Genomic DNA, 15,167 nt, shown 5'->3' on the forward strand with positions numbered 1-15,167 from the left:
GCAAGCTCCTTTGAAGAGATCTGACTGATGTGACATGTCTTTGGAAGCGTCTTTCCTATGTAAATGAAAGAATCCAGCCTCCCTCAGCAGCCTGTCTGGCTCTGCATTGTTCTTTGCCTTCCCCACATCTGCGCTCTAGCCTGCAGTGAGCAGACGGCCATAGAAATCAACCCCACATCATGTCAAAGCACACAGCACAGATGGCTTTGTTTGGAAAGTTGAAGTGGAATCTCTATGACAGAGCAGCTATCCAGCTTTTCCTTGTCTTCCCCTTCCTGGCTCCTGATTGGCTGGCGGTGGCTCTGCCTTGAGCATGTTGTTGTGTGATCCCTGGAATGTGTCAGTATTTGTGAGGTGGAGGGAGATAGGCAGCACTGCTCCGAGCTCTGCTGTCTACTGCTGGGGCTGCACCCTTACCCCAGGATGGGGGCCACATCCACCTTGTCCTGGCTGCTGCCCTGCCTCCTGGCTGTCCTGGCGCAGAAAGAAAACGACCAGAAGTCGGTGAGTAAATCGTCCCTTTTATGCAATGGCTGTTTATTATTCATCTTTCCTTTGTTACCTTTGTATATTATTGCTGCTTTGCATCTTCACTGACATTTTTTTCTTCTATTTTTGTTTTTTTGTGCTCTTCTGTTTATTGCTGATCATTAAAGTGATTGTAAAGGATTTTTTTTAAAATCATGTTATACTCCACTGCTCTGTGCAACAGTTTTGCACAGAGCAGCTCTGATTCTCTTCTTTTGGGGTCCTGCACTGGTGCTCCTGACTCCTCCCCCTGCTGAGTGCCCCCATAGCTAGCCGCTGGTGGCACCTGTGCTGGCTTGATACTGAACCACGCTCTGTGTGTCCATATACTCACACAGCATGGCTTGGCCCACCCCTCATTCTCTCCTCACTGGCAGAGATTGACAGCAGCAGGAGCCAATGGCTCCCATTGTTGCCTCGATGTCCAGTGAAGAGAGAGAGACAAAAGAGCCAAGGCTCTCGGGCACAGCACTGGATCGAGTTTGGGCTCTGGTAAGTATAAGGGGGGGCTGGGGGTAAAAAGATTAAAAAAATCTTTTACCTTTAGTACCACTTTTATAATACAGAACATTCAACTTGTATAGTAAAAGCACTGTCTAATGTATAGTAAACCTGATCACTAAATACTTATACATTCCTAAACATGCTAATTCCATTTTCAATATTTGTAGTGTTTCTGTTGCAGAAATAAAACTCTAGGGGGTTGTTTCTGCACTGGATAAATGGTAGCCACCGCTAGGGCCCCTAGAATACAATTGGTTTCCATGTGTCCCTTAGGTATCGCATCCCAGAGGTGCGGTGACACACCTGACCACAGTGTAAATAGGAAATGTTGGTTATCAGCAGTCCCCTCCTCATGCTGACAGCGCAGGAGGAGGGAGAGCCGGTAAGCCGCATTTTTTATGGGACATCTACACTGATCATCAGTGCCCTGGTGATCAGTGTAGCCCCATCAGTGTGGCCAATAGTGCCCATTAGTGCCCATCTGTGCTGGCTTTCAGTGCCCTTCTGTGCTGGCTTTCAGTGCCTCATCAATGATGCCTGTGGATGCCCATCAGTGCAGCATATAAGTGCAGCCTATCAGTGCACATCAGTGGAGAAAAATCACTTATTTACAAAACTTTATAACAGAAACTAAGAAAAACTTTTTTTTGTTCAAATTTTTGGTCTTTTTTTGTTTGTTTAACAAAAAATAAAAATCCCAGTGGTAATTAAATACCACCAAAAGAAAATTCTATTTGTCTCAAAAAATCAATAACAATTTAGTTTGAGTACAGTGTTCCATGACCGCACAATTGTCATTCAAAGCTCTATTTGTCTCAAAAAATCGATAACAATTTAGTTTGGGTACAGTGTTGCATGACCGCACAATTGTCATGCAAAACTCTATTTGTCTCAAAAAATCGATAACAATTTAGTTTGGGTAGAGTGTTGCATGACCGCACAATTCCCCAGTCCGTTTGAGGGCAGCAAGGTGTGCATGTTCCAGGACATTCCTTATGTGGTTGTAGCCTGCATCGAGTCCATCCCCAAGCGCAGGAGCATTTGTGTTTGCTGGTTCTTTTCTCTTCTAGTGCCTGCTGATCATTCAATGTTGGTGATGGTGTGTTGTGTCGGATCTGACACTGTGTGGGATCGCTCAGTCCAGCAGCTTGCTGTCACAGCACTTTATCTCCACCTATTGTCTGGGGAATTCCAGCCTGGGATCTGTCAAAATCCTCCACTCACTGCAACTGTCACCCTGCCACTGTCGGTCACAGAGACAGTCTGTCTGTGACACTGAATTTGTCTTTGATATTGGTGCTGGTGGCATTTTTTGGCTTTTATTTTGTAAATTAAAAGAAATGTAGCAGTTTCGTTGATGTAATATTTTCTACTGTTTAATTTAATTTTTTTTTTTTGGAGGGGGGGGTTGCAAGTAGCTGGTGTTTTCTAGGGTGAAAAATAGTCTAGCACCGGCCCTGCCAGTAGGCAAGTGGTTAAAGGGTACCATAGTGATGTAAGAGGCAGAAGGAACCACCAAATACAGTGGGAACATTGGAGATCGACATTTCTGGAAGTGTTGGCTTCTGAAGAGATTTCATTTGGCAGCTTCTTTTCATTATGTAGTGTATTGTAAGTGGAAATATATATACACACACGAGGTGTGTCCAGACAGTAATGAGTGATATTTTCAAAATTCTTTTATTGAAAAAGTGTACAATTGAACAATATCTGTTTCAAAGCTGCACCTTGTGAGTGTACACAACGCTCCCAGCGATTTTCTCATAGCATCCCTGGATGTCTTCAAGTGGGATGGCATTCAGAGCCGTCAGTCATGGTTGAGAACAGACCTCACTGCATCCACATTCTGTTCCGTCTTTGAGGAAGAGGGATGTCCTGATCGTTGTTGGTCTTCAACACCTTGTCATCCTTCCTTGAAGGCCACTGGTACACTTGATAGCACAGCTTCTCCATAAGCTTTCCTCACCATTACCAAAGTTTCTGATGCACTTTTACCCAATTGCACACACAATTGTATCACATAACGCTGTTCCAAACGCGCTTGCTTTTTTTCTTAATATAAAGCACTTGAACGGGGTGTATCAAAAAAGAATGTCTCGAGTCTAACAGGACTGGCATTAGTGGTGCACCAAAATAAAAATTCTGGACCAAAACCGAAAATTCAGGATACATTTGGCCAAAAACTGAAATGGACAGTTTTTTTTATATATTTTTTTATATATAATTGTATTGTATTTGACTTTTTATTTAATATCAGGAATTTAAATGAACGTGAATTTATTTTCAGCACCATTATGGTCAAAAGGCTGCTTTCACACTGAGCAGTTTTTGAAGCGCTTTTGCATTAAAAAAAAGCACAAGCAAAGCTGAAGAAAAATGCATCCCTTTAAATTCAATCTTTGTCTTTACACTAGTCTGTTGTGCTTCCCTTGTGGTGTTAAAAATCCTGCTTACCGCATTTTAGATGCATATTTGGCTAGTTAATAAAAAATAAAAAAAACACCTCCCCATTGAGGCTTATTCACACTATTGCATTTTTAAGTGCATTTTGCAGAAACACACTACAGTCCATTTACCTTGGTTTCCTATGGGACAAGTTCCCATCTATGCTTTTTTGAGCTGCTGCATTTTTGGAAAGGGTTAGGGACTTTTTAAAATGCTAAATTGATGTGCTTTTGGTTCAATAGACTTTACTGGAGATGCATTGTTCACGTGTTTGACGCATTTTTGATGCGTTTTGTGGTTTTAATCTGCACATTAACAAGCTGGCCAAACCAAGTTGGGGGCGGGTGGTCTTCTGGATGCATACAGCAGCTTTCTCTGGGGACACTGCTTGAGGGGGGAAGCCAGCAGCACCAGCGGGGGACACAAAAAGAAGAGGATCGGGGCAGCTGTGTGCAAAACTACTACACAGAGCAGGTAAGCATGACATGTTTGTTATTTTATATTTAAAAAAATTAGGCTTTAGTATCACTTTAAATTCCAGAAACTTTACCCCCTTCATGACCAGAGCATTTTTTTTGCAGTTTGGCACTGCACTACTTTAACTGGCAATTGTGCGGTCATGCAAAACTGAACACAAATGAAATGTATATCTTTTTTTCACACAAATAGAGCTTTCTTTTGGTGGTATTTGATCTCTACTGGGTTTTTTATTTTTTAGCATATTAAAAAAGTCCAACAATTAAAAAAAAACCCAATATTGTTTACTTTCTGCAATAAAACATATCCATAATTTTTTTTAAAAAAATCTAATTTTCTTCATAAATATAGGCCAAAAAGTATTTTGCTGCATGTCTTTGGTAAAAAAAATCACAATAAGTGTGTATTGATTGGTTTGTGTGAAAGTTTTAGCATCTAGAAAGTATGGTATGGTCTGGTGTACTGGAATTTATGCAGCTATAGATGCTATACTGATATTGACGGTGATCAGCGACTTATAGTGGGACTGTGAAAGTGCGGAAGGCAATCTGACACTAACTGACATTGAGTTGGAACTGACACTGACATCACCAATGATACTAATTCAGTGATCAGTGCTAATACTATACACTGTCATGGTATTAATGACACTGGCTGGGAAGGGGTTAACATCTAGGGGCAATCAAGAAGTTAACTCTGTGCCTAATAATATATTCTGCCTTTACTACTATATGTGTTTGCTTTTCTTCCAGCTTTGCCTTTTCCCCTTCCTGAACCCAATCTATGCCATAGCTTTCACTGTTGTAATAACAACCCCCCCCCCCCCCCATCTCCATATGATCCTCCAATAAGTGGAACTCCCTGCTATTTCTCAAGCGGAGTGACTGGCAACATGGCAAACTATTTTTTAGGAGGAAAGGGATGTCAAGGGAATCTGTCATGTTGCTCTGAATGCAGAAAAGTGACAGGTGTACTTCAAGAAGTAAACAAGTTCAGAGATGTTACAAACATTGTCAGTAATAAAGTCCAAACTTTACCAGTGTGCTGTTTTTGGCTGTATTGTGGAACATTTTAGGTCCATGGGTGGGGACCCCAGATATTGTCATCTCGATGCTATGTGAAGAACGAGTCAATAATTTCAACCAGTTCCTCATGAACAGGTCTAAATTCCAGCCATGAGTGGCCCGTTTGGTACCTTCCCATATGAAAATTGAAGAAGCTGGTTGGAAAACTATGGGTTTTACAGTGTCTGCATTCAATCAGACGCAACCAATTTTTGGGTAATGTGACAGCCTGTGGGTGCCAGCTGTCAGAATCCTATAGCTGGTAGGGGAGATTTCTCCATTCATGCTTGCTAGTTTAGCATGGATGAGGGAATTGATAGCGTGAAAGGCTGAGTGAGAGAAATCTTATGGTGTAGGATTAGCTTTAGAAAGCCTTCCTTCCCCATCTCTATTATTAACCCATGAGGTAGCCTACATGGAAGAAAAATATATTTTAAATATATTTAAAAATATTCTTCCCAAATATATTGCCATATATTTGAAATGCTACAATTTTGGCCATATTCAATTCAATATAATTCAATATATATTTCAATAAATATATATATATATACTGCTTGTTGAAATGCATTTTTATTACAAAATATATGACAAACACTTTTAAAAATACATTTCAAATATACTGTATGTCTTTAAAAATACAAATCTACATTTTTGGAATGCATTTACAACTATATGTAAAAATATATGTTAAAATAACTATTTTATATGGTAAAAAAATCTGAAAAATATAAAACGCATTTCAATATTCAGTGTGTGTGTGTATGTATATGTGTGTGTGTGTATATGTATATATATATATATATATATATATATATATATATACATATATATATATATATACACATAATACTGCATGTTGAAATGCATTTTTTATATATTACAAAATATATGAAAAATATTTTTAAAAATATATATATTTTTGTATATATTCTTCAGTTTTTCTTTATATAAAAAAGTCAGTTTAACATATATTTTTACATATATTTGTAAATGCATTCCAACAAAATTGTAGATTTGTATTTTTAAAGACATACAGTATATTTGAAATGTATTTTTAAAAATATTTTTCATATATTTTGTAATAAAAATGCATTTCAACATACAGTGTGTGTGTGTGTATATATATATATATATATATATATATATATATATATATATATATATATATATATATATTGAATATGGCCAAAATTGTAGCATTTCAAATATATGGCAATATATTTGGGAAGAATATTTTTAAAATATATTTCAAATCTATTTTTCTTCCATATGGGAAGTGTTGCTCACTTCTGCCAGTGCCACTTATCCTCACTCTCAATAGATGGCCAAGCATGGACAGTTCTGACAGCAAAGGTTTTGAAGGTCAGCCATGCTATGTCTGCAAGGCTGACCGCTGACCCCTATTATGTTATTGGGCATGTTATATTAAACCACAAGCTCCTGTGTTACCAGACTAAGGTTACATAATAGATGTTCTCCAGTATTTGTTTAAAAATATAATTCTACCTCTTTGCAGATGGTTTTGAAAAATGTATAATGTCAGAGTTACGATCTAGTGTACTATGGTTCGGGAAAGCCTGTGGATGGGGCATTTATTTATGGCCTTACTCAGAAGTCCTTTCTCCTCTTGAAGACAACTATTTGCATGCACTTCCCAAGGAGCTGTGGCTGAAGTCCTCCTACTTGAACTATGTACTCCAGTGAAATCAGCTTTGGGAATAGTATTTATGACCTATTTTTTTTCCAGTATGCCTACCCAGGGTGTTAAATCAGGGTATTAAATTGTACATTGACTGGCGGAAGTAGTTTGGAGTTATTGCCAGCTAACAATGAAATTATTGCACATACAGTATGTGTGATGATTCCATTCAGCTGTAGATAACTCTAACCTTCCATAGATGAAGAACACAGGCTACGTTCATACTTGACTTTATTTCTAACTCCTGCCAAATGCTCCTATAGCATTTGACAGGCGTTAGACAGGCATTTGGGAAGTGTTTTTAACGCTTCCCAAACGCCCTATGTGCGTTTTGAGCCATTTGATAGGCATTTGCAAAGGGTTAAAATTGCACCACAAACGCCTATAATGAAGTTTAATGGTATTAACACTCTGCAAATGCCTGCCAGGTGTTTGAGAAGCATCAACATAGACTTGAACGGGAGGCTTCAGCTCCTCCTGACTCCACATGAGGCATCAGTTTTGCCGTGAACGCTTCAGTGTGAACAGCACTGTGTGCTGTCATGCACAGAATTTTCATAGGCATTGAGAAGCATTAAAAATGCTTCCCAAACGCCTGTCTGATGCCTGCAAACAAAGCTAGTGTGAACATAGCCTAGCACTCAAGATTGTGTAGATATGTGGCTATCTTAGCAGTTTGCAGAATCACAAAATAGCTGTACAATGAATACTAAAAACATTTGTCATGTTATTGATATATCTCATATATGACATTTGTCAGAAATGTGTAGCAAGGATAAAGTCCAACTCCAGGAACTAGCAAATCAACAGTCTTGGGGGAGGAAATAAGAAATAATACTTCCCTTATTCCTCAAACCAGCAGGATTCATCCAGCGCTACAACTGGTCCAGCAAAGCCTCCTCTCTAGTGCAGCCTTTCTCAACCAGGGTGCCCAGGCACCCTGGGGTGCCTTGAGGTCTCTTCAGGGGTGCCTTGGCAAAATTCCTAAAAATTGGCCAAACATTGTACACAAGCCAGGAGGTGGAATAAGCCTGCCTTTTAGGTACACAAAGCCATAGGTTTTCATTGTGCACCATTACAACCTTCTAGCTGCCGGCGTCCTGACAGCCAATTACATCAGTTGATAAGGAGAATGTCTGCTGCCTACAAAGCATTTTACTTTGACCCTTCCCTCTCCATTAGTGCTGGGGTCACATTAGCTCAGTGATGAAGAAAAACTGAGGGAGAATACTAGTCAGCACCAATCTGCAAAAGTGTATTTGCTTTGGAAGAATAAATCACTTCTAACATTGCGTGTCCTACATGTGTGGATGTTGCTGCATTATATAAGGTATTAGAATAGTTTTTCACATTTTACAATGGGGTGCCTCAAGACTTTCCATAATTTTAAATGGTGCCTCAAGACTTTCCATAATTTTAAAGGGTGGTTCAAGACTTTCCATAATTTTAAAGGGTGCCTCAAGACTGGCCATAATTTTAAAGGGTGCCTCAAGACTGGCCATAATTTTAAAGGGTGCCTCAAGACTTTCCTTAATTGTAAAGGGTGCCTTGATGGAAAAAAGGTTGAGAAACACTGGTCTAGGGCCATGGTTGCACTCCTGCCTCCTCTACATCCAATGCAATATTCATAGGCCTGCATTGTACATGATGATGCTGAGGAACCACCCGGAGTGCTGGAGGGAGAGGAGGAACATGCTGGAGCCATCTAGAGTGGGATAAGGTAAGTGTCAGTCTTTTCATCTCTTGCTAGACCAAAAGAGCATTTTTTGGGCTGGTTCACACCATGCCCGCATTTGAATGGCACAGGAACGCGCTGTACATTCCTGTGCGATTCAAGCTGCATGCAAAACGAACTACATGTGCCATCTGCTGTGGGTTTCAAGAAAAAGTTAACAACATCCCAAACACAGTGCGTTTGCCCGCACCTGCCTGCACTGGATTGCATGGTACTTTTGTACCATGCGATCCAATTACAGTGTGTTTTAAAAAGTAGTGCAAAAAGTAGATTTTTGGGGAAAAATTTGCTGACAACTGCTGTTTCCATCAAAATAAGCTGCCACCATCTGGCAGAGGCTCACTTTCCTCCATGCCATCAATATGTTCACTTGGTCAATCCATGTGTGCATGCTTTCGAACATGGCCAATTGCATTGTGCCTGCACATCCGACCGACCTCACATGTCTATAGTCAGCTTTAGCTTCTGTTTCTCTACAATTGTGACAGCAACATCTCCCAAAACACAATTGTCTGTTCTGCATCCTGTTTACAACTAGGTTCTCCAACTCTCCCACCCAGTTACTAGTTCTCTGCCAGTTGGGTGAAATGTCTTTCTCGTTGGACATTAAAAAAGGGGAAAACAACATCTGCTGCTAGTTACAAATACCAGGAAGACAAAACCTCACAACCACAAGCAACTGGAGTCAATACAATCTTTGCTAACATGTCTGTTGTTTCCAGTGAGATCAGCGAGCGGCGTTTGACATAACATTTATGTCCCCGCAGCAGGGAGCCGTGGGTGGCTTTCTACTCTGCCTTAATGCTTTATTAAAAAGGCCCCTTAATCGGCGATAAGCTTGTTTGAATGTATAGATTTGTTTTAATTCAGCATATTTGGACTTATTATAAGCTACCTTAATACTACTTCTACGTTATCAACAAATTCCATTGAATATAAATTACACGTTGCTATGTAAAAAATGTTAAAAATAATAATTCTTAAAGGAATGTTTCAGGACGTACAAGGGATTAATATATTGAAAGGCACCTGTTAGGACTTTTAAAAGGGCTGTAGTCCCAGGAATATTGCTGTGATGCTGCAGAGGAGCTCTGAGCTATAACTGACCAGGGGCGGACTAACCAATACGGGTACTTGGACACTGCCCGAGGGCCCAGGGTCAGTAGGGGGCCCCATGAGATGCCCCTAGTACCTTTTCATAGGGTTTTTTAGGTCTGGTTTGAGTGTGGGTGAGGACAAAGGGGCCCCATGATCCCCTGTTGCCCGGGGGCCCCATGAGTTATCAGTCCGCTACTGTAACTGACCCAAAGAGTTGGACAGTGGCAGACCGAGACACAATTGTTAACTGTAACAGCTATGTTAAAAAAAATTCCATTGAGAAAGAAGTTTTCTAAACACATTTGCTATCATAGCCAGTAAAGTCGTAAAAGAAAACTACCACCTATCAATTTTTGTCACCTTTAGGGATTGCTCAGAGGAGCACTGGCACCTGTAGTCTGTGAATAGGCGCCTCTTTTCTGAAGACTGTCTGTGTTCAAGGCTGCTCAGCCACAACTGCATGGCTGTCAATTTGGGATGAGCCCTCAGCTGCAGCATCCCAATTGACTTCAATGGAACTGGCTGCATGGGGATGCACAGAACACCTATGCATCCCCATGTGGGAGTGTTGCTATTGCTATTTTTAAGAATGATGACCATGCATTGTTTTAGAAGCTATGATTCCCCTATTCATATGCTAATTAACTTGTTGAACTGGTTCATGAGCTCAGGACAGGAAGTGATGCTACAAAAAGTAGAGGGAGGGGGAAAAAGGACTTTGGACAGCCATGTGCTGAGCAGATGAAGGAAATAAGAGGTTGTTTTGCAGGACTCTGAGAAGCAAGGAGCAGCTTCCATCACCAGGAAGAAGTTAAGTAACTGTTTAGTGTATGCATATCACATACATTGTAGCTGCTTGTTTGCTAGGAAGGATAGATAGCTTGTATATGTTGTAGGCATATTTTGTGATACCTTGTATGCCATGAATTTTTTTTCTACAATTGTGCAGCATTTTTCGTTTAGTGAATTGTCAATGCACTACAGAGGTTTTTATGCTTCCTTGCTTTTACCACAAAGAACGTTAAAAGGCAAAGCAAAACAGTGTGTAAACATGGTCATTGCACGGCTGTATGCTGCAGTATGACCCATGTTTAAACACATGTTCAGGCTGGCCAGCTTCATCAAAAAATGATCCCCCTCTTGCCAGCCCCTATTCTACACTGCGGAGTGCCAACCTCTGGCTTGCTAATTAACACAGTTAAGAATATGAACTTATTGTGCCAATTTTGGATGCCGTTAGAGAGCTACAGACCAAAATCCAGCAATGTACATCAACAAAGGGAAAATACACAAAGTTCAAGAGAGTGAATAGTACCAACAGGTAAAGTTGCATGGCCAAAAATATTGGCACCCCCTGTATATCTGTCACAATAATGCACCACTCTGTCCAGAAAATTGTTTGCTACAAATGTTTAGGCATTCTCTTGTTTATTTCTTTTGTTTGTATTGGCATGACACAAAAAAGTGAAGAAAGTGAGAAAGAAAAAGCCAATTCTGACACATTCCACGTCAAACCCCAAAAATGGACTGGACAAAATTATTGGCACCCTCAATTTATCATTTGGTAGCACACCCCTTGGAAAAAAATAACTGAAATCAAGGGGTGCCAATATTTTTGGTCATGACTGCATATAACCAGGTGTGTCCCAAAACACACAAAAATTAAAAGATACAAGGCGGTTACAGCACAGAGAGCAGAGGTTATTGATTCACTAAAAGGTAATCCTGTTACTGGATTGGGGCTGAGTAGTGCAAAACCATTTCACAGAGCAGGTAAGTATGACTTGTAATGTATTTAAAATAAAAAATCCTTTACAATCACAAAACCCTTTACATCCCCCTACATATTGATAGCAAACTCTTGCTTTATGTTAATGGCAGTTTAAAAAAGTGGCAGGGAAAAAGCAAAAGGTGGAGCTGAGAACTTCAGCAGGGAGGCCATGTTCCTAGGGTCTTTAGGAGTATGAAGTCAGTGGTTGATACGGCTGACATTCATTTATTCGCTACTAGGATATCCATTTTAAACGGACTTAAAGGATAATTTTACCTTTAGGAACATGTTACACGTTCCACCTGTTTTTAATGTGGAACATATAACATGTTTCCACTCCTGCAGCATCTCCCCGCTCCGCTGCATCTAGTGCCAGCTAGTGGGGGATCTTCTTAAAACTGCAGTGTTTTTTTTGTCTGTGACCTATTGGGGGGGGGGATTTCCCTCCACTTTCTGTGCCATAGACACAATAGGAAGAAGAAGGATATTTTAAAGTAGTTGTAAACCCACTTTGTTCATTTTTACCCACACACAAGCTTGTAATAAAGCCTACCTGTAGGTAAAATTCATATCTCCTAAATGTGCACCGTTTAGGATATATTCAGGGGGCTTTTTAGCATTTGCACTCTGAAGGAACGGCATACCCGTGCTGTACCTTCAGATCACTGTGTCGTGGCCCGTGACTCCTGTGCGCATGCGCGGGAGTGATGTCATCGGCTCAGCCAGTCAGATGGATGGAGCTCATGAACCTGGAAGGAAGACCGGGTGAAGATGGAAGCCTTTACAGTAGTGACAGCACTACGCTGGAGGGCTTCGCTGTAAGGTAAGTTTTATATAATGTGCTAGTATGTGATGCACATTTTATAAAACACTTCTGTTTCAATCGTATTTATTAAGTTTACAATTAGAAAAAAAACAATACAAAATAGAATGAAGACATACATTAAAGAACATTCAGCATCAAGGTTGCTAGTAGCAACACCTAACACACGTTGTACTGGCAAAAAGGTCTCAAAACATAGTCCAGGACAAGGACAAACATGAGTGAGCAAGTAAGTACAACTTACATAAGTCCTATACATAAAGGATACCCATCTAGTTCAGAAGTACCATCGGGGTCATGAAATTACATGTTTCACTATACAATAATGTATCACTTGTGATGAACAAGCCAAAAACCCATAAGTCGGGACAGGTATCTTCACAATGATAACCAACTTAAATTAAATATAAATGTCTTTTCTCCCGTGAGCCACCCCTAAGTGTCTTGTACCAGTAGATAAGAAAGCCAGGGGTTCCAGACTCTATCAAATAAGGTTTGTGTATTCCGTAAGACACTCACAATCTTTTCGTTAGGCAAAATCCAGGTTAGTTTCCGCTTCATGAAGGCCAGGTCAGTTACTGGACTTTTTCTAGGCCATCGCTATAGTGAATTTAGCCACTAAAAACAAGTGAATCAAAGTTTGTGTGTGTCTCAGGATATCTTCCACTGGGGCATTCAATAATGCTATCTGAGCATCTTTGGGGATGTTGACCATGGTGACAGAATGTATAATGGAATGGACCCATATCTCCAAAAGAGCAGAACTTTAAGACAGGTAAACCACGAATGCAGGGTGGTACCCATCTGGCCACAACCACAGAAGCAATAGGGTGGGGAGCCCGGATACATTTTGGCAAGGCGTTCCCGTAGCAAGTACCATCTAGAGTATACCTTGTATCCCGCCTCCACCAAAGCCACATTCATAACACTTTTATGGATGCATGTGTTCCAGGCCCTCCAGTCCATCGCCTCAGGGGCTATGTAAGGTCTTTATCCCCTGACCTACACTTCTAGTCATCAGTTTTAGATTGGTATTTTGAGCGGTGAGTAGGGAAGCTTACATTTTTAGCCTTTCCTGCCTTCAAACTCAGTATGCTTTTCTGTAACATCTGAACTTATTTATGTGAGAGCATACTTAGCCAAGTCAGTGTAGTTGATGAAAGTAGGTTTAAAACATTTGGCCTAAGGGTGCAGAAAGTATAAATCTTTCCTAAAACTTGCTAGCTCTTACAAAAGAAATGAATGCATCACTTTTATAAAATAGTCAGCATGTAAATGGGAAATTTTTCATCAAAAATACTACCCATTTCACCCCGATACTTTAAATACACCAGCGTTGGGTAGCACAGACGTCTGAACAGCTCCACAAGATATGACTGCAAGCTTAGATGGGGTAAAACTGCAAAATAGCCAGTGGCATATTGGCATGTAAGCCTATGTGACAAGTTTAAATCTTTTCTCTACACCAGGAGTCTCCAAACTTTTTTTTACAGTTTACTGTTCTTCAAATTGTGGACAGTGAGAGTAGATTCCCCAGCACCAGTGGGAGTAAACTATACCTCTGGTTTGGTGGTCAGTAGGAATAAAAAAAATGACATAGCACCTATGGTTAGTAGGAGGAATATAGTACCACACCACTGGTATCAGTGAAAGAAACAGTGTCCTATCAGTGGAAAGAATTGTCCCCCACTGTTGTTGGTGGAAGGAATGGTGCTCCATTATTGGTGTCAGTGGAAAGAATTATGCCTCATTGTTGGTGTCAATGGAAGGAATGGTGCCTTATCATTGGAGTCAATAGGAAGAATAGTGCCACATATCATTGGAAGAAATATTGCCCCAAGGCTGAATAAATGCAAGGAAAGGGCTACATGTTAGAGTCCACTGCTCTACTCCACACATATTGATATTAGGCTATGCATATGCCAGAACAAATTAGAGTATGTTAATTAAGGCTTTGGTCTGATTAGTTTGAGTAATGTATAGAGCTGTGATCTAAACAATCTCCTTTTCTATGTCACTAAGGCTAGGTTCACAGTAATGCGGTGTGGTACATCGCATGTGAATCGCACAGGAACCACACTGCATTCATGTGCAAATCACATGGGATTTGTGTGCAGTGCCATTGGATCCATACATTTTGTATGGCTCCAATCGCACCGCACCCACACCAGAAAGGTGCAGGATCCTTTTTTGGTTCCGCACTAGAATCAGATCACATGGTTATTCACACCTTTGCGATCTGATTCTGCACATCGCACCGTGTTTTGCGGACCGATTCGGGGGTGTTGTTACACACATATACACCCGCAACGGTTCGCATGAACGGGGTGCAATTCTGATGCGATCTGGAATTCTCACAGGAAACTGCGAATTCTGCACCGCATCAGTGTGAACCCAGCCTTAAGGTTATTGTTATAAAGTAGCAAAAGATTAAAAAAAGATCAATCACTGCCATTTCACTTCTAAATCCTTGTTGGATGATTTGTCTGGCTTATAATGCACACTTGTCTGCTAGATTAACTTGGCATTCAATGCCCATATCGAGTCACATTAGTGGCTGTTTAACATCTAACTTTCCCACTCTTCAATGGAAAATTCAGGTTTAAAGCTTTCGTAGTATTTTCTCAAATAGGCCATTGTTACTTTTGCTAGCACCAATTTTTTTACATGGTTTTAAACCATTTAAATGGTGAATCGCTGGTTTATTCATTGATGTTCTGATGATTCTTGCCATTCTCAGTTTGGCTATGTATAATGATTATCACATTGTTAGCCTCTATTGATATAAGACATAAACCATCAAGTCACCAACAGGACCCACAGAAATATATTGTATAACCAGTGCCGTGAGGTTCCCAAAACAACCACTGAAAACTATACCCAATAAATGGCTTCTTTAGAGTTGCAAGTATCTTGACTACTCTTTTGCGGAACTTGTAAAAATTGCCATTGGTCAACATTTGCTGCACATTCAATACACTGCAAATGAGAATATTCGCATGTCAGCATTTGTGCCTTGT

The 15,167-nt window shown here is 40.3% G+C and overlaps 1 protein-coding gene across 1 annotated transcript in view; it reads left to right on the forward strand.

Moving 5' to 3' along the window:
• Positions 1-326: 326 nt before the first annotated feature.
• Positions 327-15,167, forward strand: part of GPX3 (glutathione peroxidase 3) — a 35,383-nt gene continuing 20,542 nt past the window's right edge. Inside the window, exon 1 of the mRNA XM_089682786.1 lies at positions 327-504. Coding sequence (XP_089538912.1) covers positions 424-504 — 81 coding nt within the window. The 5' untranslated portion in view covers positions 327-423. The remainder of the gene's footprint in view (positions 505-15,167) is intronic.

The sequence above is a fragment of the Staurois parvus genome, unplaced genomic scaffold (assembly GCF_062004578.1).
Source record: "Staurois parvus isolate SC_StPar_1 unplaced genomic scaffold, SC_StPar_1.0 ptg000298l, whole genome shotgun sequence".
In the NCBI taxonomy this organism is placed as follows: Eukaryota; Metazoa; Chordata; class Amphibia; order Anura; family Ranidae; genus Staurois; species Staurois parvus.